Source organism: Petaurus breviceps, unplaced genomic scaffold, assembly GCF_028583685.1.
Source record: "Petaurus breviceps papuanus isolate PSGF00001 unplaced genomic scaffold, PetGlider_PUasm1.0 558, whole genome shotgun sequence".
NCBI classification, from domain to species: domain Eukaryota; kingdom Metazoa; phylum Chordata; class Mammalia; order Diprotodontia; family Petauridae; genus Petaurus; species Petaurus breviceps.
In genome coordinates this window covers 2815284-2842584 of record NW_027186376.1, presented here as the reverse complement: position 1 = coordinate 2842584, position 27301 = coordinate 2815284, and the positions used below count along the sequence as shown (strand labels likewise).

General features: G+C 51.0%; 1 protein-coding gene across 1 annotated transcript in view; it reads right to left on the bottom strand.

The window, feature by feature from the left end:
• Positions 1 to 2869: 2869 nt before the first annotated feature.
• The window catches only part of EFCAB6 (EF-hand calcium binding domain 6), a 195544-nt gene continuing 171112 nt past the window's right edge, over positions 2870 to 27301 (bottom strand). Inside the window, exons 27-32 of the mRNA XM_069102833.1 lie at positions 18736 to 18963; positions 11479 to 11718; positions 9233 to 9410; positions 8101 to 8285; positions 4616 to 4765; positions 2870 to 3051 (exon numbers count right to left, since the gene is read on the bottom strand). Of these exons, the coding sequence (XP_068958934.1) occupies positions 2929 to 3051; positions 4616 to 4765; positions 8101 to 8285; positions 9233 to 9410; positions 11479 to 11718; positions 18736 to 18963 (1104 nt within the window). The 3' untranslated portion in view covers positions 2870 to 2928. The remainder of the gene's footprint in view (positions 3052 to 4615; positions 4766 to 8100; positions 8286 to 9232; positions 9411 to 11478; positions 11719 to 18735; positions 18964 to 27301) is intronic.

Genomic DNA, 27301 nt, shown 5'->3' with positions numbered 1-27301 from the left:
TTTGCCTAAATAGTGCCCAAGTCTTGGATGTGTCTGCCCACTTCAACCTACATTGCCCAAGGCAATCACTCTAGTCTAGAAGAAGTTAGCCAGGGTCAGGAGGGAACGGAGCTCCTGTAAGAATGGGTTCAAGGAGCTGGAGATGTTTGCCCAGAGAATACCATGGCGGGGGGGGCTAGAAGATAAGGAGGCACCAGCCTCAGGAAAGGCTCCTTGTAGCAGAAAATAGGGCATTCTGAGGAGGGAGGGCATGCCAGGCATGTGGCACAGCCAGTGCAAAGACTTTGAGAAGGAAGACGGAAAGTCATGTGTGGGGAATAGCCAAAAAAGATCCACTTTGACAGGAATGAGATGAGGGATTCTATTACATGAAGATGGCCTGAAGCAGCACAAGGAAGGTGCTTACAAACAGCATCATGGCACAGTAGAAAGGGTGCTGGATTTGGAGTCAGAAGATCTGGGTTCAAATCCTGTCTATGCCACTTACTGCTTCTATGACTCAGTTTCTTCATCTGTAAAATGGGGGGAGTAGAATAACCAGAGTCTACCAGGATGGTGAAGGACCTTGGGGTCATGCCATGAATTCCTTAGGTTTCAGCTTTCTTAGCTGGTTGAACCAGGAGACCTCTTTGGTCCTTCCCAGCCCTAGATCTCAGGCACACAATGGACAGATTGCTGGACCTGGATTCAGAAAGACCTGGGTTCAAATCCAGCCTCAGACACTAACTGGCTGTATGACCTTATGCAAGACACTTTCTGCCTCAATTTCTTGATCTGTAAAATGGGGAGAATGAGAACGTCTGCCTCCCGGAGTTGTCCTGAGAACCAAAGGCTCCTTACTGTTCTTAGACCCGTCTGGGTGCTGGTTTAATCCGATCCCAACCTACAGGGCTCTAAAAACACCCCCGTCTGCTTCACAGCTGCTCTGGGAACAGACCAGAGGCGGGCTTGCCCCTCGAGGCCACACAGCACAGACCCAGAAGCCCCTGCTTCGCTTAGTGGCTCTTGGGTGTCCTCTCACACACCGTGGGTGGAAGCGAGCTTGTCTTCCCCAGGAGCCATCTCATCCCCACCTCAGTAGGCAGCGGGGAGAGCAATGCTTTGCAAATGTCCAATTCTGCCTCGTGATATCCTGTCATCAGCCCAGCCAGAGCCTCTGGGGGCTCAGCCAGCCTGTGGCAGGTAAGTCACCCCTCCCTCGGTGCCAGCTCAAGCAAAGATCTGGCCATGAGGCGCTCCTGGCACGTCAGGGTGCCCGCTCAGGGATGGAACTGGCTGGCATTTCCTTCCTTCACCGACTAATGGTGGGACCAGAGGAAAGGAGGTGAGTGAGCTCGTCTTCCCGCAGCTCTTCACCGTTTACAGCGAACTGCCCTATAAGGTAAGCTGGGCAGCACTAGGAGGGGATCAGACTGCAGGGAAATGACTTGACCAAGGTCACACAGCTGAAGACAACATTGGCGTTTGGACCTGAAGCCAAGTTTTCCGACCCTAAGACCAACGTGCTTTCCATGGATCCTAGTGAGGGATTGAAGCCCAAATGATGACGTCCCATCAGTCAGTTCATTAAGCACTATGTGCCAGGCACTGGGCTAGGTACTAAGGATTTAAATGCAAGAAAAAAAAAAACCCTGGCCTTCAAGGAACTTCCATTATATCTGGGGGAAATATTAATCATAAACATGATACACAATATGTTCAAAATATTTTAAAGCAATGGGAGGGGAGACGGGTGGCTGGGGAGATGGAGAAAGGCTTCCTGGAGAAGGTGGCCCTGAGTCCCAAAGGACAGTAGACATTCAAAGAGACAGAGGCAAAGGGAGCACTGTACCAGGCATGGGGCATGGCCAAAGCAAAGGCTGGGTGGTGGGCTACCAGGTTTGAGGAATAAAAAGAGCTGGATAGCCTCTGGGATTCAGGTAGAGGAGACTGGACTGTGAAGGAAACGAGCATCATTATGGTTGTGCTTCAGACACATCACTTTGGCAACTGAGTGGATGATGGAGTGAGAGGAATTAGAAACAGAAAGACCAGAAGGTTTTTGCAGTAATCTAGGCAAGGGGCACTGAGGTCCCGGCTATCTGTGGTGGTGGTTACACATGCAGACAAAAGACTGGACCCAAGAGATGTTGAGGTAGAAATGAGATCTGACAGCCTGTCAACGTTGGGATGAGGGAAAGTGAGAAGTGAAGGGTCATGACCTGGTGCCTGCGTGGGGACCCTGGAAGGACGATGCAGGAACACGTGGAGGGGGGTTGATTCCAGCTCTGAAGGAGCCGCGCTGAAATGTGGGCTCGGATTCTGACTCTGCCAGCTCTATGAGAACAGTCTGCAGACTCCTGGTTTTCAGCCCCTCTCAGATCTGGGGCAGGCATAGAAGGTGACGATCCCACCTCCACACGGGTACTTGGAGGAGCCAGGAGAGGCCCACTAGCATGGAAGATGGGCCCCTGGACTGAAGAGTCAGGAAGTTCTGAGCTCATCCCACCTCAGGGACTTCCTAGCCCTGTGACCCAGAGCAAGCTGCAAAGCTCTCTGTACCTCAGTTTTCTCCACTATAGAATGGGTGTTTTTCCCAGCTGTCCACCTGCGACCATGACTCTGACAGGATGAAGGGTTGTAGGCAGGCGGCCACTGGCCTTGGGGGAGGCTGAGGCCCCATGATCATGATCTCAGGGGTCCAGGGATCCAGTGGCTGCAGCTGAATGTTGGGGGGCAGGGCAAAACTAGAAAGGATTTTGCAGAGGAGAGAGAAGGGAATCAGACTGAGGGGAAATGACTTGAGCTTTTTCCAATGAGCTCTTGAAAAGAACAAGCAGGCGTCTGACTTTTATTAGTTTATTAGTTTCTTAGCATCGGAGCCTTTCTTTCGAGGGGCCCACCGTCTCCTCCACTAGCTGACACTTGCAGGTGAGCTCCCATTGTCACCTACTGAAGAAACGCTCTTAAGAAGTCATTATAGGATATTTTTGAAGACAAAGTTTTATCGTAATATTCCAAAATATGAAAGAACTCCTCTTCAGAAAGATTGATTCCATATTGCCGAAGAACCTGGAGAACAGAAGAGCCAGGATTAGAGGAGTGGGGAGGGCAGGGGCTGGCCCAGGGCTGCTGGGGTGGGAGCTCAGTGTAAGGAAGGACTATCCCACAATGGAGCAGGCTGACAAAGCATGGATAGTGCTCCCCATCATGGACGCCTGCATTACTGAGGTAACCTCTGAGGGCCTGTCATGGTCTAGGACTCTGATTCTTTGATGTGGCTGTAAGGGGTAAGCCAACCATAACCATAGAGCCAAAGAATGTCAGAGCTAGGAGGAGGCTGAGAACAGGGGATGTCAGAGCTGGGAGGGGCCTTGAAACAGGGAAGGTCAGGGCTGGGAGGGGCCTGAGAATGAGGAATGTGGGAGCTGGGAGGGATCTTAGCTCTCCAGTAGCCTAACATTCTCATTTTACAAAGGAGGAAACTGAGGCTCTGAAATGGGAAATGACCTGCCCAAGGCCACACAGAAAGGCAGTAGAAGAATCAGAAGAGGAAACTGAGGCCCAGGGAGAAATGGCTTCTGTAGAAACCTAGGACCCTGGATCTCAAAGTGAAAAGGGCTTCGTAGTCCCTCTATTGTAAACCCAATAGAGTCACTGAGGCACAGAGAGTGGAAAATGACTAGCTCAAGGTCACTCAGACAAGAAGAAGCAGACAGGCCCTGGGACCCCCAAGACTCCACCCTTGTTGCTTTGGCCCAAACTGCCGGCCTCTTCCCCACTTTCCCTCCTGATTTAATCATCCCTTTCCAGAGCCACAGAAAGTGGCAGAGACACAGCAGATACCATCATTGTGTCCCATGGGTTTGCTTCAGTGCTGGGGTTTTGTTACCAACCCAAGGCATCGAATTGGGGAGAAGCACAAGGGGAGAGGAGCAGGGGGCAAAAAGCCAACAAAACTTTAAATGAGACACCCATGTCAGGAGATACAGGAGCTGTCTGTCCCTTGGATTTGAATAATTCCTTTTTTTCTGGGTGGATCTTCATGGTGCCCCAAGACATGAAATGACCCTGAGGAAGGCCTTAGGGCTTGGGTCACACATCTATGGAGAATGCCTAGGAGAATATGAATAAGAATTACCCAGGCTGGGGTGGCCAGGTAGCACAGCGAGTAAGAGCACCGGCTCCAGTGTCGGGATGGCCTGGGATCGAATCTGGGCTCAGACACTTAGCACCCACCCAGAAACACCTGGCCGTGTAACCTCGAGCAAGTTACTTAACCCCAATTGCTTAGGGGAGGCCAGGTGGCTCAGCGAGTAAGAGCACCGGCTCCAGTGTCGGGATGACCTGGATCAAATCCTGGGCTCTGATACTTAGCACCACACCCTGAAATAACTGGCCATGTAATCTTGAGCAAGTTACTTAACCCCAATTGCTTTAAAAAAAAAAAAAAGAATTACCCAGGCTGAGCAAGCAAGGTGGAGCTGAGATCTGCCCTGGTGGAGGGATGGCTCCACGGTGGAGGGACAGCATCGGAGGAGATGGGCTCCACTGGGTAGGAAGGGGCCCATCCAATTTCTGCTCTCCTTCCTGGTCCTTTTCCCTGAGTCGCCAGAAGTCCCAGGGCCCCACTTACCTTCCGGAAGTCAGCTATGCTTAAGAGGCCAGTCCCAGATTCATCATAGCTTTTGAAAGTGCGCCGCATAGGTCTCCAACAATGCAGAATTTTGGGCTGGATTCTCAGCAAAGCCGCATAAAAGGAAGCGCTCTGAGTTCCCGAACCTTTCTGGTGAAGGGAGACAGAAGGAAACCAAGAGCCTCAATAACAATAATTCACTTAGGGGCAGAGTCCCCCAGAGAGCCCAAGTCCACCAAGGCAGCCTCCAAGCTTTGCCCACAGCTCCTGACCCTGTAATCCCCGTCATTCAAGACGCTGCCCACCCAGGCAGACCCTTTTTCCTCCTCCACTTCCCTTATCTTGAACCCAGCTATCCTGCTCCTCAGGACTCCTCAGTCAATTCAATTCAACAAACACTTACTTCGAACCTACTATGTGCCGGTACTGGGAGAATTGAGACAAAGAGATGGTCCAGCCCTGCTTGCCCTAAAGAAGCTTACATCCCATCTAGGGAAACAATGTATAAACATTCAATCACCCAACAAGCATGTATTAAGCACCTACTGTGTACCAGATATTGCAGTAACCGTCTCTGCCCTCGAGGGGTTTATCAAGGGAAACAAGAGGAACACAGCCAAGCATGTAAGTCAACAAGAAGTCGCTGAGCATTTATCAAGCATCTCCTAAGTCCTGGCTTAGCAGTGGGAATACAAAGAAAGGAAAAGAAACCCAGGCCCTGCTCTCAGGGACCCACACCATTGGTGCTGAAGGGCCTTGACATCTGGGAGGTGATGCCTTGACATGCCAGTGAATTGGACTGGAGTGACAGAGGGCCGTGCAAAGGCACAGCTCCTGTCTCCAGGCTCCAGTCATCCCGATCCATGTCTGGCTAGTGGGCCCCAACAGCTCACAAAATCTGTACAGAACCAGCGCTCAGTATTTTGGGCTTGGGCTTGAGCTAGAAGGCTCCTGAGCCTGTGCTGAGCCTTGCAGAGAGGAGGCAGAGCTGAGGAGGGAGTGCAATCCGACTTGGCGACGAGGAGTGTCAGAAGGCAGCAGGTGTCTGACAGGTGTCTGGGCTTCTCTCTTCTAACATTCCCTCCCAACTGCCCACTCCACTGTTAGCAAGCTTCTGCTTCAGCCCCAAGGTTGGCCGTTGTCATAGTGCTGCCCTCTGTTGTACTGTAGCCGTTGTGTTTGGAGGTTTCTTGGTTCTATTTCCTTCACTTCACATGTCTTCCTGAGCTACTCTGAATTCATCAGCAGCATCAATCACCACCAATAACACTATTTTAGTCATGCCACAGTTCATTTGGCTTTCCCCAACCAATAAACATCTATACCGTTTCCGTGTCTCTGCTATCACAAAGAAGTGCTGCTATGAATGTTTTGGTATTTACGGAGCCCATCTTTTTTTTCCCTGTTAACTTTTTTGGGGATGTATGCGCAGCGAGGGAATCTCTGCATCACAAAATATAGACATTTTAGTCACTTTCTTCACATGATTCCAAATGACCTTCCAGACTGCCGGTTGCTTCACAGCTCCACCAATAATGCATAAGCACACCTGTCTTCCCACAAGCCCTCCAAAATTGAGCATTCTCATTTTTTGTCATCTCTGCCAATATTTTTGGAGTGAGATAATACCTCAGGGTTGTTTTGGTCTATATGTCTCCTATTAAGGACCTGGTACATTATTTCATATGGCTGTCAATAGTAATTCTTCGGAGAAGTATTTGTCCATATCCTTTGAGCACTTCTCTATTGGGGAATGGCATTTGGTGTTCAGGAAGCTCCCTTCTTCGAGGAGTCCCTGGCTGAGTTTCCTCAAAGGACACGTGCTAAGTGCCTCCTGGGAAGGGGACTGGTTCTGAAGGACACAGCAAAGAGAGCTCACATTCCTATCGGCCTTCACAGTTCCAACGCATTCCATAAATATCCACCAGCCTGGAAGTTGTGGGTCATTTACACCATGTGCCCAGGTAGCTCTGAGGGGCAGAGGGGAAATCTCCCTCCAATAATTTCTTTGGTTCATGGCCCTGCCCAGGGGAATTTTGAAAATGTCAGTTCCTGGAACAAGCAGTCATTTTGCTTTCTCCAAAAAGGAGCATCAGCTCCCACCCCACCCGAGCACTAGGGCTAACAAGGCATCAGATATAGGATGGGACTGATTGAGCCCAACAGGGCACCCTTGTTTCTGACCCCTTTGCCTCAGGAAAACTCAGGCTTCCCCTCCCCCTTCTAGGGTGTCCCACCTTCCCTCTGAGTGAATTCAGTCCATAAGAGTAACAATCTCTGGTATGAGTCAGGGTGGCTCCTCTTGCTGCTGCACTGATCCTTCCTTCCCTTTGGGACTGAGCAGAGGGGTCCAAGCAGGCTCTTTTCTCCAAGTCAAAGGGAGGCTGGTCATCGCCAGGTCTTCGCTTTCCTTTTTCCTCTCTTGTCTCTCATCTGGGCTCTTAATGCCTTGCTTCTAACTCCCATGGCAGCTCCCTCTTGTCCTGGACCCCAGGGACCTTCTGCAGATTCTCTCTCTCCTGCCACATCTCTCTGTGGCCACTCATGTCCCCTCTGTAGTTGTGTCTCCCTGTAAAAGCCACATTAGCATATGGCCAGCTCCTTCCTTCCACCTCAACACAGCCCCTTGTGAATAAAAACAGAGGTTGACCTTCATGCCCACTATTGGGATGGAGGTGGGAGGGGTCTGTGTGAATAAGGAAGGCTCACCTGCAGGAAATGTCACTGTCAGTGACAACAGTAATACAATAGAAACCACAGAACTAGACCGTCAGAGGTAGGAGGACCTGGGAACACAGTCAGTCAACAAACAATCATTCAGCACCTACTATGTGTCTTTGGGGATACAGAGAGAACAAGACAGCTCTCCAGGAAATCAGCCGACCATGCACAAACAAGGAACCGGGTAAAGTCCAGAGGGAAGGTGCTCACCAATCAGAGCAGGGAGGGACCTTAGACAAGCTGGGAGTGCCCTCAGAATAGCCAGAACCTAGGATGTTAGTGCTAGAGATCCAGCGCCTGGTCGCTGGCTGGCTCAGTGGACAGAGCACTGGACCTGGAGTCGCCAATACCTGAGTTCAAATCCAGCCTCAGACACTGCGTGACCCTGGGCAAGTCATTTAACCTGTCTACCTCAGTTTCCTATCTGTCAATTGAGGACAAAAATAGGGGACAGTGTACTGTCCACCTCCACTCAGTCCACCTGCCACTGTTGGGAGGATCAAATTAGATAATATTTATAAAGCGATGTGCCAATATGGAAGCACTACGTGAATGCTAGCTACCATTATCTCTCCCAACCCCCTCTGTTTTCAGATTAGAAGATCGAGTCTCAGAGAGGACCGTGACTTGTCTCTGGGCTCAAAGCCCCGGGCCCAGTCCGTGCCAACAAGAGCGAGGTCAGCGGAGGGCAGGAAGCCACAGGGAGGCCGAGGCGCCCAGCCCAGGCTGGGGCAGGAGCCGGCAGCACGCGGCCACATACGCACCATCATGTAGATCTGCTGAATCTTCATCCTCTGCATGAGCGAGGTCTCCTTGCCCTTTAAGAGCAGCACGCAGCTCTGGAAGAAGTCACAGTACGCGAATTTGCCGCTGTTCTTCAGGTCGTACTTGGTGATGAGATGCTGGTACTCGTCCTTGCTGATCTCCAGGTTGTACTTGTCCGCCAGAGCTAGAGTACAAAGGAGGCGCTCAGTACACTGTCCGTCCGCCATCACCCGGGCACCCCGCTCCATAAAGAGCCCTTTGAAAAAGGCAGGGCCCGGGGGAGAAAGCTCAAGGAGAAATCATGACTGGGGCGAGGTCACACTGCCAGGAAATGTCAGAGGCAGGATTCACACCTGGTTCTCTCCATATTATCCGTAATTGGCCCTGTCCAAGGGACTTCGGAACCCTACCCCACAACAGCAGGGGGAGGGTAGATATCCTCATCCTCATTTTTACAGATTAGGACACTGAGGCTCAGAGAAAGGACATGACTTATCCTGGGTTAGTTTCTGAATTAAGCGCCGGGCGCTCTCCACCCTGACGCAGTTCCCCTGAAACATGGTGAGCTTGACATGGAGTGGCCAGCTCCACAGGAACAACGTCCTAGATGGGCGTGGGGGGTGGAGACCGTTCCCACAGCACAGCGGGGGCTGGAGGCTCTGCTCAGCTCTCCGCCATCTAGCTGATGCATGGTAACTAGGATAATTAGTCAGATGATGGCACCACAGAGATTTGGGACGTCACGGGGTTAGAAGGAGATATTCATTAGAAATAGAATATGCCTCAGCTCACAGTTCTCCTGCATTTTCCAGTTTCCATAATGCCTTTATTAAGCACTTACTGTGTACTGTGCCAGGTGCTGGGGCCACCGGGACAAGAATGAGACGTGCCCTCTTTGACAAAGGAAGAAGCCGGGAGTCCCAAAGAGCTGTGATCTGCCATGGTCAGAGCGCGGCCCTGAAACCAGCCCTGGCCATCCCGTTATGGGCTTCGGGGGTGGCCCTTCTCTAGCCTCAGTTTCCTCGTTTGTCAAATGATATTAGACCAGGTGGGCTCTGCAGTGCCTCCCAACTGGCTTTCTCTGCCGGTCTGTGACAAGGGAGGGTGAGGGGGGAGATGATGAGCTCGCACCTTGGAATTCGGCCACGGTGATTTCTCCGTGTTTGTCCACGTCCTTCTCCTTACACTCTTTCAGCATCTCCTTCCAGCAGCCCTGAATTTTCCTTCTCAGCTTTGTTTCGATTGCCTCACAGTTCTGCAAGGGGGGGACCCAGGCCCGGGAAGCTGTGGAGCCAGCCGTCGGGGGAGCCTGGAGGCAGGAGCAAGGAGCGGTCAGAGAGGGCTGGAGGGAAGCTGAGAGGCAGAGAGGTCTGGGGGGGGGGTCCCCTCCCTCCCAGCCTGCCCTTCTTGGGGCCAGAGAGTCACCAGCCCCAAGCTGCACAGGCGGCTTCCCCGAGGCTTTCTCGCCTTTTTGCTGATTTGGATCTGTACTTCCTATATTCCTTACGCTGACGTGATCACGACCATTTACCAGCTCAGATCAGCAGCTGTCTCAGAGGTGGAGGGACTGATCCAGGGTCTCATAGTCTGTGTGTGTCTCAAACCCCGGCCTTCTGATTCCAAAGCATTGCCCTTCTCCCTATCCCCCAGTGCCTCGGGATGCAGTAAACATGGAGTAAGCACCAACTGTGTGCAGAGGAGTGTATTAGGGCTCAGAGCCTAGGAGGGGAATAAGGCACATCCACAGATCACTGTGCCATGTGCAGTGTGGGGTGGGATAGGAGTACATCCCATGCTCATGTATGCTCCAAGGGGCTCAAAGGTATGTGGGACTCCCAGTTCTGGGGGAAGGAGAGGGGGTCGGGAATTGGTGCTGTCCTGACCTAGCCTGCCTTATGTCATAGCACCATCATTCATAAACATCTCTGCCCCATAAACGTGCCTCTAACTCTCCCACCTCCATGCCATTCCTTATGCCATTCCCTCTGTCCTGTGCTCTGTCTCTCCCTCTTGTCACCCCTTGAATTTAACTGATCCAGTTAAAACTCCAGCTCCTCTAGAACCCTTCCTCCTCCCCCCTCCTCCTTCCACCCTCCCAAAACTATAGAATTCTTCTACAACCCTCTGTATGCCTTTCCCTAGCCTTCCTTTGCATTCTCCTCAGCTGTGGACCTCACACCCTAATGCTAAGGCTGTTCTTTTAGCAAAATTTTGTATCCCCCTCAGGCCTCACAAGTTCTCTGTCCACAGTAGGTGCTTAATAAATGTTCACTGGATTGAACTGAATAATGGAATTGATTGTTTCCCCCAGTAAGAAGCCATACACCTGAGGTGGTCAGTGTTTAGGCTAAAATGTTTTCATGTAGTATCTCTGTAATTTATTCAGAGTCACTTTTCCGACAGCTAAACATCATGAAATATCAAAGTAATTAGGAAACAGATGTGGCTGACTGGCAGCCAGGTGGGTGGGCCACGTGCAGAGACTGGAAAGAGTGGCTGCCCATGGATGTCCCCAGGCCCAGCCACCTGGAGCCAAAGCCCACTCCCCAACAGACCTGACCGCTGGGATGAGTTCTCACCAGAGCACTAGGCCAAGGTATTTGCCAGCTCTGCCCCACCAGCACACCCCTGGTCTTGCCACAGGGCGATGGCCTTCCTCTTGGGTCCATCCAATCCCTCCTTCTCTCTGACCCTGGGCCCTTTTTCTTCCCCTCCCCTCACCCCATCCCAGCCCAAAACCTTCAACATCTTTGAGTTAACATCGTTACTGAGTGTCTGGAGTGTGACCATTAATGGGGGATTAATGGCCATTAATGAGGTAGGCGACTGAGAAAGGGAGACCCCCTTCACCCGTCAAAGGTAGCCAGGAGGAATGTTCAGGAGGAAAGAAGGAGCCGGGTTCTTAGCCCTGCTCCCCTACTCACCTCACCCAAGGTGAGTTTCTCCACCTTTCAAATGAGTTGGGGAGCAGGTAGGTGGCACCATAATGCACAGAGCACCAGCCCTGGAATCAGGAGGGCCCACCTCAGACACTTGGCACTTACTAGCTGTGTGACCCTTGGCAAGTCACTTAACCCTCAATAAACAAACTAAGGAGGGATTTGGATCAGATGATCTGTAAGGAACTTTCCAGCCCAAATCTGGACTCTTACGTCCCATGATCTCACTTTTCCAGAATGTACTTAGGGCAAGTAGGATTAAGGCCATTTTATATACCAGAACACTGAGGCTCAGAACCGGGCTGAGTGATTCGCCCGATGTTACGCCGCAGTGGGGCAGCCTGCCTCCCCCTCCTACGTGTCTCCCCAGGCCGGGCGCCCACCCGAGCAGGGAAAGCCTGAGAGGGGAACCGGAGGTGCTCGGCCGCGGCCGCTTACAGCTTCGTGGCCAGTTTGGGGACGCGGCGCCGAGCCTGGAGGGCAGCTGCCTGCCGTGGCGGGCGCGGTCCCCGGCGCTGCCTCGGCCTCGGGGCTGGCGCCTCCCGATCGCTGGGTTTTCAACGAATCCCCCGTGGCCGGAGGGCTCAGAGTCTTCTCCATGTTGAACTTGTTCAGGAAGTCCTGGTACCTGAGCCTCCCGTCGCTGCTGAGGGGCAGCTCGTTCCAGAGACTCTCGAACTGGAGGCAGAAGGAAAGGCGGGTCAGGGGGGCTGCTGGGACAGGGAAACCCTCCCCACGCTGGAGCTCTGGGACCCAAGAGGAGGCGGGGCTAATGGGGACTCTGAGCCTGAGCCGCCGGACAGAGCCTCCCCCCAATTCCAGCCAGCCTCAGCCCTAGAGAAGGAAGAGGAGACAGCCAGGGCAAACCCATGATCCACACCCTCTGCAGGGCATTTTAACATGGACAGGGGACCTGGGGACCAGATTTCAGCCCTTTAGGCACCCAGGCTAAGCCGGAGGAAGCAGAGCCAGCACACCTTTAAGCTCAGCCAAAGGCATCTGGGTGCACCCTCCTTTCTCCCTGGCACACTCTCAACAGGACCCGCCTACCTGCTGCCCCAGCATCAGCAGGGCCTTGCACCTGGAGGGAAAAGAGCGGGCCCCTGACATAACGGACAGGGAGACATTTGGGAAAATGGAAAGACTTTGACAGCTCAAGAGCCCATGAGTCATACCACCAGGAAACCAGGCTGGGCATTGGCCTTGATGACCTCTGAGGTCTCGGGACATTCAGGATTCTTCTGTGATTGTCACATTCAAAGAGCCCAGAATTCTGAGAGGCTGTGATTCCCTGCCCCCTCACCTCCTACCCCCAGCACCTATCCCCCCAGAGTGCCAGGGCCTAGAAATTCTGTCTTCACATCTCCCCCATCATGGGTCACCATATCAGAGATTTAGAGCCCTATCCCGTGCTTTCCTGTTGCCTCCATCCGAATACAGAGCAAACAAGACCCCCCTGGCCTGGGCTTTTACAGCATAAGTTCCCTAACAAGTATGCCCCACTTCCATCCTCTCCCTACCTCTAAATCATGTGCAAGTCAGGTCAGTAAGAATTCATTGAGCACCTACTGTGCGCCAGGCCCTGGGAGCCCAAAGAAAGGCCAAATGAAAAACAAGATACTCCTGCCCTCAGGGAGCTCACCGCCTAACTGAGGAGACTACCAGCAAACACACATACAAACAGGACAAAGACAGGCTGAACTGGAAATAATCAACAAAGCAAAGTCACCAGGAGTGAGGGAGATCACCTTCCTGTAGAAGGGACTTGTAGAAAGGGGAGGGAGATGAGGAGGGAGTAAATTCCAGGCCCGAGCGACAGCTAGGGCACCATGCCCAGGACTGGAAGGTGGAGCAAGGAACAATGAAAAAGTCGGGGTCACTGGATTAAAGTTTAAGAAGCAGGAAGGAGCCAGGTTAAGAAGGGCTTTGAATGCTGAAAGCCTGTATAGTGAGCCTGTAAGTAATGGCAGCCACTAGAGATACTGAAGTGGGAAAGGGGGAAGGTGATACAATCAGACCTGACTTTAGGAAAATCACTTTGGAGGATGAATGAAGACAGTCTGGAGGGGGAAGACTGAAGGCCGGCAGACCCACCGGCAGCTATTGCAATAGTGTCAGAAGAGAGAAGGGGGCATCTCCGGGAGAGGCCTCGGAAACTGGATAAGGGGGGGGGGTGAGAGACAGTGAGGGATCCAGGCAGACTCCTGGGGGGGAGCCTGGAGGACCCAGAGCATGACACTGCCTTCTGCAGGGGCTGGAGGATGTAGAGACAAAGAGGAGGGGTTCTGCTTTGGACATACTGAATCTAAGATGTCTACTGGACATCCATTTGAGATATCAAAAAAGCGTTTAGAGATGAGAGACTGGAGGTCAGCAGGGACGGCAGAGCAGGATAGATAAACTTGAGAATCATTAACATAGAGATGGTCATTAAATCCACAGTAACTGATGAAATCACCGAGTGAAGTGGTCTAGAGGGAGAAGGGCAGAGCCCTGAGGGACACCTATGGTTAGAGGGTCTGACCGGGAGGAGTGGTCCTTGAGATGCAGGAGGAGAACCAGGTGAGGTTGGGGGAGGGTATCATGAAAACCTGGAGAGGAGAGAGTGATCAAAGGCTGCACAGAGATCAAGGCTGTGTCACCAGGCAGAAGTCAGGTTTCAATAATAACTACTAGATGGAAGGAGTGGGAGAGGAAGACTTCAGGAGAAGTAAAGTTTGTTGCCCATGGAACAGGCATTACAGTGGGCACAGTGGAAGGGCTGGCCGGTGTTTGGTTAGAACTTAGGGTAACGGTGGGATTGGGTTGGAATGTATGGAGGCATGGGGGCTCGAGGGAGGGTTGGAATGAGGAATCAGGTAGTGGGGGTAGGGTGGGAATGGGGTTTGGATGATGATTTACAAGAGTTCAGAGTCACTGGGATGTGAAGGGTGTGACCAGACATCACCAAGTGCAAGGTGCCACTCTTCTCAATGGAGGTCAGAGATGTAGCTGGAGGTAAGTGCAACAGGAGATGGTCAGACGGAAGGCCCCACTTCACAAGTCCTCTTCCCTCCAAAGGTGGGACATCTAGAGACGGAAGTCTCACTCCCCACCAACTTTCCTCTTCCTCGTCCCTCAAAGCACAGGCACAGCGGGAGAGGGGAGGTTGGAGCCAAACGATGGTTGCTCCTCTTTGGACATCCCAGCTGGGACACTGGGTTGGAGATGCTTTGTGCTGGTCCAGCCCCTTGCAGTCCTCCTCGGGGGCACTCTGTGCCCAGCAGGGAATGGGCAGGGCAAGGCTCTCGCCGTCTAAGCTCCTCTCACCTGAGGAAGCCACAGCAGAATGTGGCGGATTCCCTGTGCAAAGGGAAGTCCTTTCAAAGCCCCCTGGCAGGCCCTCGGCAGCCTTTCTCCAGCAGACATGCTGTGCCCATCAGCAGACGGATGGTGCATGGCGCTCCCTCCATCTGAGCCTTCTGGCCTGAGGAGGCAGGCAATGAGGGCAGCAGGATGTGCGAGATTCCCTCTGCAAGGTCTAATCTCAGTCGGAATGCTAACGTTCTCAAGCTCCCTGGTCTCATTAGCAGACTCTGGCTTTAAGATTCAGACTTCCTGATTCTGATTTGATGATTCTACTCTTCTGGGATGCAAAGAAGGAAGGCAGAAAAAAGGAGGAGGGAAACAGGCATTTATTAAGCACCTACGATGTACGAAGCACTGTGCTAAATGCCTTACGAGTATCGTCCGTGGCATCCTCATAACAATCCTATGTACTAGATGCTATTATGATCCCCTTTCTACAGATAAGGAAACTGAGGCAGGCAGCGGTGAAATGACTTGCCCAGGGTCACACAGCCAGGTTTGAGCTCAGGTCTTCCTGCCTCCAGGGCCAGGGTTCTGTGCACTGTGGTGCTTCCTCATGCTCTCCCAGCCACAGGACTTGTCTTGATGCTTGGACATTAGTTCTGAGACCTTATAGGTTGATAAGTCCAGGACGAAAGGAGAGGAAAAGGAGCTGCTTCCAATGTGATCTCTCGGAGGGCCATGGCTATGAACCCAGAGGAGCCCCCAAAAGAATGGAGGAAAGCAGAGCTTCAAACATGGGAGCTCCAGCCTCCTGCCCCCCGGACTCCCCAGCTCTGACACTCCTGGGTTTGATGGATGTTCAGGCAGGAGAACAGAGAAGAGCTGAGTCTGGGCTCAGTCCGGGCCAAAGCAAGATTACCTGCAGGTTACTTCAAAGAGGGCCTAGAAGATGGGCACATTGTATGGGCAGCCCCAAGGCACAAGGCCAGGATGCTTATGCCTTAAGATCACGTAAGGCCAGAGCTGGGATGAGCCTTAGAACATGGAAATGCCAGCTGAGCACATGCCTGACCCTCTGACCACTAGAGGGGCTGAGGCTGGGCATGGCCCGAGCCACTCATGATGAAATGCCTCGAGGTATCTGAAATAAGTCGGGCATCAGTGTGGTGGAGGCCCCACCAGGCTGAATGAGGAGAACCAGCCCGGTTCAGAAAGGCGGATCCGGGCCGGGACCAGCCCATGAGCAGCTGCTGCACATCCAGCCCACGCAAGACAAGGAGATCCCGGCATCCTCGTCCAGCAACAGCAAGCAAACCGGAAGGCTTGCACTGGGGTTCTGAGTGAGTCGTGGCAAGACAGAACCTTCTGGAAGCTCCTGTTAAGCACAACATTCACATGGGAACCTCACCCACACAATGAAACTCCCTCTGCCCTGGGTTCCATTTTCAGCACCCCATCCAAGGAAGGACAGCAGCAAAGGGAGGCTGAATCACAGTCAGGGGAGGAGGCAGACGCTGAAGAACAGGCTCCACAAGGGTGAGGGGCAATCCCCATAGCCCACGGAGGGCTCTCCTTGAGAAGCAGCCATTAGTCCAGTCCAGCTGCGCCTCCGAGGGAGAACTGGGCACAGGGGTGGGAGTCACAAAGAAGGCATTTGAAGGAAGCTTGAGATAAAGAAAACTCTTCTAATAATCAGAGCTTCCAGAAGTGGAGGGGGATAGGGGGAGTTCACCCATCTGCTGCTCTACTGACGAGCATTTACTGAGTGCCTGCTGTATGCCAGGCACTGGGGACACAGAGTGAGTGAAACACTCCCCTATTCTCCATGAGTTTATATTCCAATGGAAAAAGACAATGGGGTTCCCTTTCCTGAAGATCTTTTCAAAAGGGGGGGGGGGTCTGTGGATCCCTCAAATATTTATAAAGCACGTATTGTATTTTACAAATAACAGGGATGCAAGGCTTGGCAGCCACAGTTCCCAGCCTCCAGGAGTTTCCATTCTAATGGGAAGACAACCTGAAAACAACAGGGATGCATGTAAGCCACACAGATATACAGGAGGAAAGGCACTTGCAGGCGGGGGAGGGAGGCGAACAGACCAGGGAGGGCGTCCTGCAGAAAGTGGGGTTGGGCAGACTCAGCAGGAAGACTGGGAGTGCTCGAGGGCGGAGATCACAGGGTTTGTGCCTGGCAATAATAGACACTTAATAAAGGCTTGTTGACATGGCTGGAAGTCAAGGAAGCTAGGAGGCAGGGTGAGGAAGGAGAATACTCAGGAGTAGGACTGGGGGTATCTTGTTGGAGGACCAGGGGATTCCTGTTCAGACACTGATTGCAGCACATGATGCCTGGGTTCCATTCTGGATGGCTACCTGGGAGCTCAGGGAAGATGGGCTAGCCTGGGTTGCCTGGACATCACTAGGGCCAAGAGGCAGACTTTGGAGGAAATTCAGACAATTAATCCCCTCTGGGTTGAATGGGCAGTCTCATAAGGCAGTGAGTTTTCATGTCCGGTGTCTAAGCATAGGCTACTTGGGCATTTGTGGGGAATCTGTCAGGTCCTGTCCAGATCTAATTCTACCAGTCTATTACCCCAACAGCTTGGGAGGGTGTTCCCAAATCCTTCTTTGACTTTTCCCATAATGCCATGCAGGCTCTGGGCATTGCCAGAGGCCTTCTGTCTGTGTGGGTCATCTGCAGGGATGCCTGGCCTATGGGTCTCCTGGGCTTTGCCTTCATGGCTGCAGCTGGTGGCCCAGGAGGAGCTGATCCCCTAGCATAGGCAGGAGGGGCTCCATACTGACCCCTGCCTGGGACAGGTCAGCCAGCTTCTCCAGTGCAGTGCTGAGAATGGTGAACTCTCTGCTGGCAGACAGAGAGCTAGACACAAGCTCCTTCACTTTTCTCTGAACTTCCAGACAGATCAGAGGAGGATGGAGATGGGAAAGGCTGTGGAGGTAACTAGACCCACCCTTGTATTTGATAGAACAGGAAATTGAGACCAAGAAGAGTCCAGTCTAATGAAAAGTCTAGCCTAGTCTAGTCTAGTGAAAAGAGTCACAGGCTTAAAGGAACCCTGACTCTGGGATGAGAGAGTTTCTCCCACTATCCACGACTCTGAGACCTTGTACAAATGGGCTCTCCTTTCTGCACCTACCTTAGTTTCTTCTTCTTTCAAGTGGAAGGGCTTGGACTCAGCGACCTCTGAGGCCCCTTCCAGCTCTAATGGGGGCTCAAGTTCTGGCTTTCTGTGACATTATGAAACCCACTTACCTCCTCTCTGGAGTTTGCTCCTCTGTAGAAAGAGGGGATCAAGCTGCACCATCCCTATGATCCCTCCCTTCCAGCTCCAAATCCCACTACCGGATGAATTTATGGGCTGAGTGACCTTGGCTAAGTCCTTTCCCCTCTACAAGCCTCAATGTCTTAAAAAATGGGGATAATAATATTTGCCTTCCTTACCTCACAGGGTTGTGTGGGGGAACGTTTAGAAACCCTAAAGTGCCACAGAAGGTGAATTATTAAAGGATTTTCCATTGGTGACCCAGATATTAGAAATTGGGCCCTAGAGGATTCAAAGACAGAGCACTTGCCTTCTGAGACAGAAATGAACAGAAGGCTGGTCATAATTAAGGAAGAGTCACAGCTTTTAAAAAAACAAATTTTACATTTCATTTTGTCCTTTAAAGAAATGCAGCCAAGGACTCAAGCCCATAGAATGCCTGTAGCCCCCCCAGTACCTCCTCTCTGTTTTTGCCCCTGAGTGCCCCTCAGCCTTCACCCCTGCCCCACCACCCCATCTCTCCATCTTCCTGTGGGCAGACCCAGACAAGAAGCCCTCCTAGACGGGATCTTTCCTGTTTCTGATTTCCCCTGCCCTCCTCCCTCTCTCAGTGGGGGCCAAAGGCTTTTATCCAGTGTTATGTTTCTTTATGTGCCTGTAGACTGGAAACTTCTTGAGGACAGGCCCTGGATCCTAGCTCATCCACTTCCAAGCCCAGAGTTCAGAGACTTTGTAAATATTTCTTAAGTTTGAGTTTGAATCTAACTGTCTTGAGTATTTTTTCAATTCAGTTCAGATCTCCTAAATACATGTAATTTCACTGGAAGCTAGGGGTGGCTGGATGGGAGCATTAGAATTATAAGAGCACTTACATTTCTGTAACACCATCCAGTCTGTAAAGTGATCTGATTCTGTGGCATAAGTTTTTTTGGACACCCTGCCACCCACCTTTCACAAGATGCTGTCAGCTCAGGCAGCGGGCCCCAGATCACTGGACAGCGTTCATACAAGCTACCTGGGCTTAGAACCAATAGCTATGGCCGGAGCCACGCCCACTCCCACACCCCCAGGACACTCCCATGTGCCGGCTGCGGGCCTGACACGTGGGGGCATGGCTTACTTGCTCATCATTCAGGATCTGGAAGTGACGGTTAAAGATGCTTCTGAAGTCTTCTCTGGATATCAAGTTTGATTTGTAACAATCAAGATCAGAAAATTCCTGGGATATGTTCAAGTAGCGAGTTGTCACAACATCCCGGATGCGTGTCAGGATATCCTTCAAGAACTGGTCCTTCGGAGATTTGGGCCTACAGGCTTTCTGCATTTTATCCGACCACTCAGCAGCAGTCTAGACAAAGGAGAATCAGTAATGGATTCATTGATAAAGGATAAATCTCAGCTCAGCTCTTGGCCCAGCCTGCTGGGAAAGGCCCCAGCAAAGCCACCTTTGGATTCTCACAACAAACATGACCTACCTTTTCTGCAAGACCCATCCAAGCAGGTAATGAAGAAAGGGGACTCCACCATAATCGTGGCAAAGAGGGACTTGGGTAATGAAGTCACAGAAAGAGGAAGGCTAGTGAAGCCGAGCTTGTAGAGGGAGTCCAGTGTGCAAAGTAAGGAGGCTTGGGTTCAAATTCTGACTCAGCCACTAAGTTCACTGTGCAACCTTAGGCCAATTGCATCATCCCTCTGAGCCTCAGTTTCCTCATCTGTGAAATGGGGATCATGACAGCTGCACCCCACCCCACATGGAGGATTGTTGGGAGAAGAACACTTTATACACCAGACAGAGTGCCTCTCAAGGGCCCATTCAGAAGCTACCCATGCTTCACTGTCTAAGATGTTAGGAGAGTCTCCATTAATAGAAGAGTGACTGAGACTGACAAGTGCTTAACAGATCACTTTATGGATCAATCTATTATTGATTATAATAGTAGCCACTACTTTTATTCTATTACAAGAAGCAGTCAGTTTGTCTACACACAATAGTCTACAGCACATTAAGCAGAAAAAAAGCAGTCGGAAAGCCATGCGTCCCAAGACCCATTTCTATCTGAATTCCATCAGAAAAGATGAAAATGAGATGATAGGACTAGCACTATTATCACAGTAGTAAATTGCCAAAATAGAACATTTAAGATAACATCTTACACAGAAGTTGCCATACTCAACAAACTACAGAAAACAAAAAGCTCTCAAAACCTATAGAGCGAGGGGAAGAAACCAGAGCCATCCTCTTCTCTCCTTCCTGTCCCAGGGGCGTTGTCTTGGTGTTCTGCTTGGGGTGTTTTCAGGGAGCTACGGCAGATACGCTTCTGGCCCAGTGCTTTTATTCAGTCATAAAAAGCGGTCATTCGATTCACCTACACAAGAATCCATCAGAGAGCAGGATGTTGACATGTCTCAGGACCGTTTCTTTGTGAGATCCACCAAAGAAGGGGAGGATGAAACCAGTCTCTTCCTCCTCCTCCTCATAACTGCCCTGCCTCTCTCCCAAGGCCACTGTGATGCGGCCACGAGATCTAGGGCCTCCACCCCAGAGCACCAACAGTGAGAAGGCATCACATTTAATGAATGTTTAGGATGATTTCCAAAGTCAACTGGCTGAGATTTGCCATGAGGAAAAATACAAGTGGTGGACAGGTAGGTCTCAAGGTTCTGAAATTCCAGCTGCTGTGAATGAGCACCCAGGACAAACCGCTGGCCTCATCACTGAGTACACCAGGGCTGTGCCAGCAGGAACATCGAGAACGGATTTCATGCCCTATGTACAAATCCATCCTCATCACAGAGCACTAGAAAGGCCAGCGACAGCACAGAACTGTCACACACACCCCCCCAGGGCCAGAAGGAAGCCTAGAGGCCACCAGATACAACAGAAAGATCTCTGGCTCTGGATTCAGAGGACCTGGTTCAAATCCCATCTCTAGTGCTCTAAACACAACCTGTGTCCCTAAAGTAAACCATTATAAAAACATCCCTGGACTTCAGTTTCCCCTTCTGTAAGATGAGGGGTTGGACCAGATGGAAAACTATGAGCCAGGGGTCCTGTTCCCCTGCTGCACATGTGAGAATACAGTCCCGGGGAAGAAAGGCCACAGAGCTCAGAATGACCAAGGACGTGAATCTTCATAGCACTCTCTGTGGCCCAAACTAAGAAGTCATCCAGACTAGAACTGAGGCCCCTGCCCCCCAGCCCTGTGGGCTTTCCCCTACACTGGCAGATTTCAGCTCAAGCCTCCCCTCCCCTAGACCTTCAGAGGCATGCCTAAAATAAACTAGCAGCTGCTTAGCCTGGCACTCAAGGCCTCTGGGCCGGAGCTGGGCTCCAGAAAGTAGCTTTCCTCTTTCACGTGACTCTACAGTGCGGTCCTGTCGGCCTCCAGACTTAGGTACGCCCCAAGGTACCCTTTTCCGACCACCATGTATTTGTGCCCAGCCTCCTCCAGCCCTGCAGGTGTGTACTTAACATGCTCTGGAATTGAAAACTGAAGCTCAAGGACTTCTCTAGACCCTCTACCCAACCATCGGTGCTATAGAATGAGGGTAGAGTTGGCCTCGAGGCCCTGCCTTCCAGCCCTGATCTGTCACCCCACTATCTCAGGGAATTCCCTTCAGGGCAGCTTTCTCACCTACGAGAAAGGGACAAGACAACCCCTAGGGCCCCACCCAGCCCTGGTTCTGGGACCCTAACATGAGCCCAGGACAGTCTCGCTTTTCCCCCTCTGTAAAATGGGCTTGATCATAACAGGCCCGGTAAATGGGCACTTCTGCTATGTGATTGAAGATTTCATCAGGCTCTTGGAGGATTTCTCCTGAGTCAGACTTCTCGAAAGGGGAAATCAGTGCAAGGCAAGGATTGCGGGTCCTCCTTTCTGTTCCCACCAGCCTGTCTCGCCATTGTCGCGCTCTGAGAGGGAGGCGATGCCGGGAACAGCAGATGGCTGCTGGTCTGGCCCGATCATTTCTCTGTCACTTCTCCCAGGATCATTATATCTGAATGGAAAAAAATTATGCTTTTTCCCTGACTAGACGGAATGCTTCTCCTAATCAGAGAAGACACCACCATCTTCAGATGCAAATAACACTTTCCAATATTAACTACGCTTTACATAAAAAGTCCCCTCAGGATAGGAGCTACAGCTGTATTATTAAGAGAAGAAATATGAGGAGAGGAATTGAGCGTGCAGATGTGGGAGGCAGGTCTGCATTGTGGCTGGTGCTCACTACTCTGGAGCCAGTACCGGCACCCTGAGCACCCTCCCCCACCCCCCGCCTCGGAGCAACAAGCTAGGTGTGCTTATTTCTTAAAAGTGAAAATGAAATTATTAGCCGACTTTTTAGGATTGTAGATGAGAGCTATTTATATTTATTCATATTTATATTTCTACTTTGAGGAGATTTCCCCATTCTTCATCCATTTTAAGAGAATTTATGGAATTCGATTCCAAGCAAACTCACTGGACTCAGGTTTCAATAATCACCACAAACTGGAAACCGTCTCGGAAGGGCTTTGCTACACAAGGAACAGGGAGACCTGGGTTCTAACCCCACCCTTGTGAGGTAGAACAGGTCCCTTGCCCTCTGAGCCTGTTTTCTCCTCTGGGACCTATAGTCCAAGCGGAAGCCTTCAGCCCTATTCTGTTTTAAGGTGGCGCCCAGCTGAGAGCCTGTGTCCTAAAGGCATCCCGTGTTCTAAGACCCTTCCCAGCTCTTACAGCCTCTGCTCTACTTCTCAGGCCCCAAGATTGTAAGGTTGGCAAAATCCATCCGAGCTCTGCCGCCCACTTCTCCAGGATGTAAAGCACCTCCCCGAGGACCCAATGCCCCCCATGGTCTGGGTCTGTCTCTCCTCCAAAGTGAAGGGGTTAACTGCTGTGATGGGCTGTCCAGCCTCCACCACCACTCATCCCTTGTTTGGATTTTTCAGAAGGAAACCAGTGTCTCTGCCTATGCTGCTGCTTACAAAGGGGCTCGTGTTGTCCAGTAACTGGATCACACCTCAGCTCAGGTCTGGGCCATGCTTCAGGTGTGTGACCCACAAGGACCCGGCCATGAGCCGGCCATTTTAACTCCAGTCCCGTTCCGTGCTGGGTTGCACATGGTTTGCCCCACTCCAGCATGGGCATGGGGAATGTCAAACAGTGCAAAGACCGTGGATGACACAGAACCAAGTTGTGGCAGCACCAGAAGGAACCTTAGAGGCCATCCAATGTCATGGAAAGAAGGGCTGGGATGGATCCTGGCTTGGCCTCTATAATCCTGGATAAATGTCCCCTCTCTCTGCCCCTCCACTTCCTCCCTTGTTGGATAAACCTGCCTCTGAGGTCCCTTCCAGGAGAACTCCCACAGGGCAGGATGAAAACCCCGGAGCATGGCCACAGCAGGAGGTGGGCTGGTGCTTCCCTGTGTGCTGCAGACAGCTCAGCCCAGCATGGGAGGCTCACTGCTGGGGGCCTGGGGCAAGGCCCCTCCCCACTCAGAAGCTCTTTCGTCTGGTGGCACCCAGGGCTCTCCAGCCCCAGGGTCCTAGATATGACTGAGCCTGGGGAGGTGGGGGCTGAGGACAGGGAGGACCCTATCCTGCTGCCTTGGCAAGGCCTCTGCCCACGCTAGACTTCTGGGATTGCAAATGTTTCCAGGATATGAGTTCAACAGTTAAAGGTTGCAATTTACTAATTAAGCTGCATGATTCATTTAGTGAATCTCAGGGTTAGGATTATACACACACACACACACACACAAAGTTTTATATATATATATATATATATTTCCATTTTCATGTGTGTCTAGATCTCTGTATAGATATGGATGCTGCCCACCCCAGTCCCTTCCCTGTGCGTGGAGGACAGTGGGTGGGTGGATGCGTGGGGAGCAGAGGAAACCTTTCACTCCATAGAGGCCAGGCACCCAGCAGGTAGCAAGAATCCTAATTGGAATCACTCAGGAAAGAATCCCTCCCCTTCCTGAAGAACGGGGTAATTGCTTCTAAGAATTGAAAAATTGCTTCATTTGATCAAATATTTTGATTAGCAAGAAAATTAATTGTACTGTATCTTCATTTGTATTTACCGGGAAGAAATGAGGATTTAAAGAAACAACAGCAGTTTAGAAAAAGCTTTGTCATTAAAAAAAAAAAGATAAATCATCCCTAACATGCCAATGAAAATAGTGGGTGTGTGGGGCTCCGCCATGTGCCAACTTCCCAGGAACCCACAGGAGGAGGCAGGATTGCGTGGGGCACCCCAAGAGAAAGAAACTAAAGGAGAGGCCGACTTCTGGCCCCACCATATCCTGGCTTCAGTTGCCCAACTTGGAAAATGGGGACCAACCGAAGTCACTTCTCACATCACTTGCTGAAAGAGGACTGGATTTGGAGTCTGGGGATCTACCTCCCCAATTACTGCTCTAGGACCCTTCTTCCTTCTTTGAAAGGCAGCAGCCCCTGAACTCAATGGACTTAATGGGCTGACCAGCCTCTGTGAGTCCTGCCTTCTCTGAATCTGGTCTGTCCTCCTCAAGGAGCTGTGAAGAAAGTGTCTGGGCAGTGCTAGCAGGAAGCCAGTCAGCGGTCCTCTCAGCAGGTTTGCTAGTCCACAAGGAAGGGCCGAGCTGCTCCTGACATCATCCTTCTGTCAGCCGGTAGAAGGGCGCCTATCCCCCTTCGGCCACTGAGTCTGGCCTTTGGCGTTAGAGCCGACCACCACAGTCAGACCTTTCATTTTACAGGCAGAGAAACTGAGGCCCAGGGTCCCTCTACCAGTAAGTGTCTGAGGTGGGATTTAAGCCCAGGTCTTGCTGACTTCCAAGTCCAGCTCCCTATCCACTTTGCAACAATGCCACTCATTACAGTTTTCATGAAGTTGAAGCAATGTAGTAGATGCAAGGGAAATAATGAATGCTTACTAAGAAATGCATTCATTCCTACTAATAAAAAAGGACAAGAAGAAGGGAGCATTGAGGACAATGCTAACTCATCTCCATGGCACAGAAAGTTGGCACTGTGAGAAAGGGAGTGTGTGATTTTACAAAAGAGGAAACTGAGGCTGGGAAAGTTTCAGTGGGATGTCCTGGTTACACAGGAAACAAGAGACAGAGATAAGATGAAACCACTCTTCCCTCCAGGGCCTTTGCCCTTGGACTCCACTGTCTTGATCATGCCATGCTAACCACACTCCCTCCTTGAGGGGCACAAAATTCTCATCCACAGCCAAGATGGGGGTTGTCTCAGGGAGCCCAGGGACACACACCAGCTGCATGACTTTAGACAAATCATCTCATCTGCTGCCTCGGTTTCCTTGTGAAGATCAAATGAGATAATAATTGTGTGATGCTTAACACAATGCCTAGCACAGAGCAGAGCTTAACAAATACTTGTTCACTCCCTCTTTCCCTACTCCTGGAGGAAAATCTCAGGAGGAAGCAGCACGTTGTGCTCCCCAAGGACGGGACTCCCCACTAGAATGTGCCATTGTATCTTTATTCAAAAGGAACAGAATAAAAGACGTGTTGATGGCAGTCAGAATCCCCAAAATACATCAACAGGTTAGATATGGACTGGCTCCAATAATATGCAATTTAATTGGGACAAATGTAAAGTACTATACTTGGGTTCAAAAAATCAATTTCACAAATAAAAGATGGGGAGCCTAGCTAGACAGCAGATCCAAAAGATCTGGGCTGGAAATTCAGGGACTCAACAGTGGCAAGCCACGGCTGTCTTAGATTCTACTGAGGGGCAGTGCACAGAGCAAGTGAGGTCATACAGGCTGCTGAGCCATCGAATTCAGGTCACAGGGCACGTCTGCAGTGCTGTGTTCAACTAGGGGTCAAATTTGATGAGAATAATCCTGGAGCACATCCAGGATAATGCAAGAACTGACCACACCCCAATTCATGAGAATGAATGGAGGGAACTGTGAGTGTTTAGCATGGAAAAGAGAAGACAGGGATGAAGAAGAAGGAGGGGGATGGACAGAACAACAGCTTCCAGGGCTCTGAAGAAAGAAGGATGAACAGAGTGATGAGGGCCAGTTGCAAGAACAACATTAGGCTTTAATGGAAGGAAGAATTCCCAGTGTGAGTGATCAGAGGCATCCAGCCAGACCACTCAGTATGGATCCCACTAGCTGACCACTGAAATTAATTCCTTCTCATGGATTCTGAGCATGATTATCCTTTACTTACAAAGGGGGAAATTAAGTCTAAAAGTAGTAGAGTCTTGCCCTAGGTTACAGCGAAGGATCAGAACTAAAACAGCTCCAATGAACAGATCACAATTTCACAGCAGTAACAGACCCTCGAGCTTAACAAGCCCAAGCTCATCATTGACAGCAGAGGAAACCAAGGCCAGGAGAAGGGGGGGGGGGATTTGTCCAAGGGAATTGGGTTTCTCTGTGTCCTAAGTCATAAACCTGGCAGAACCCTCAGCCCGGTGTGCTGGCAAATGTTTAACAACCAGCTTCGTATGCGTGACATGTTTTTCAATTTAATCTGCATTATTAACATCATGTCTAGACACCCACAAAACAATTCAGTCCCGATCTGTGATGTTCGTGACTTTCAAGGTGTAAATGCTCACGCTGAAAATTTCCCAATGGGCGCTTCTATTGGTGGGAGCTGGCTCCAGCACTCCCCTGCCTGCATCAGCCCATCTGGTCCAACCCCCTTCATTTTATGGAGGAAAGTAAGGCCTGGAGAAGAGACGCCTTGCTAGCTGGAGGTCCTCCTCTGAATCAGTCCATCAAGTAAACATTCATTAAGCACCGACTGTATGCTGGTGCTAAGTCTTGTGGGTGTAAAAATGAAATATAGTCCCACCCTTCTAGAATCTACTGGGGGAGAAGGAAGGGAAATGGCAGAGGACTCTGGAAGCAAGGAAGACCTTGAGGGGTCTTTAAATCAGTCACATCCTATCAGGAGCATTCAGCCTCAGAAGGTTGTCCTGGCGGCATTCTGGCACAGCTGACTCCAGCTAGCTCACAACCGTCTCTGGGGCTACCCCTCCAGAAAGGAACTTTCTCCCTGTCCTCTTTCACTCTCTTTAAAAATACATGGACAGTGGAAAAAGAAAAGCAAATCTAAGGAGCACTGTTGGCGACGCACGGAAAGAGGTGAGGACAATACAACATTATAAACATTTCGAGGTGATTTATGGGATCTTCTTCAGGGGGAAAGCTCCCTTCTAAAAGCCCTATCTCCATGGCAGGGGGAGAGGGGGCCCAAACCCTGTAGCAGCAGCCTGTTGGCCAGAGCTGTGTTTTTTCTTTTAAAAAATCGGAGATAATGACAGCAACCATTTCTCTCATTGGTCCCCTGGGGGCTGGACTGTGATACCACAGGGGTTCCATGTGGCGTTGGGGTCCTGGGTTCAAATCCCAGCCCTGCTGCCTTCTAACTCCAACACCTCAAAGGGCAGTTCAATCCACCTTTCCTGGAGTTTTGTTTCTTCATCTGCCAAATGGGAACGAGAGTGCATGGGGCCTTTTTGTTCTGGGCCAGCTCTGACATTCTATGAGCCATTTAATTACCCCAAGGACAGAATGGATGCTTTCATTCAAAAGCCTATTACTTCCATGGCAATAAAATTGAAAGAAAAGTAGAGAGGCTGGAAATGGGTTTCTGCTGGGTCATGACTTAAAAAAAAAGAAAAGGATCCCTGGATTGAGGCTGGGGACCTCACT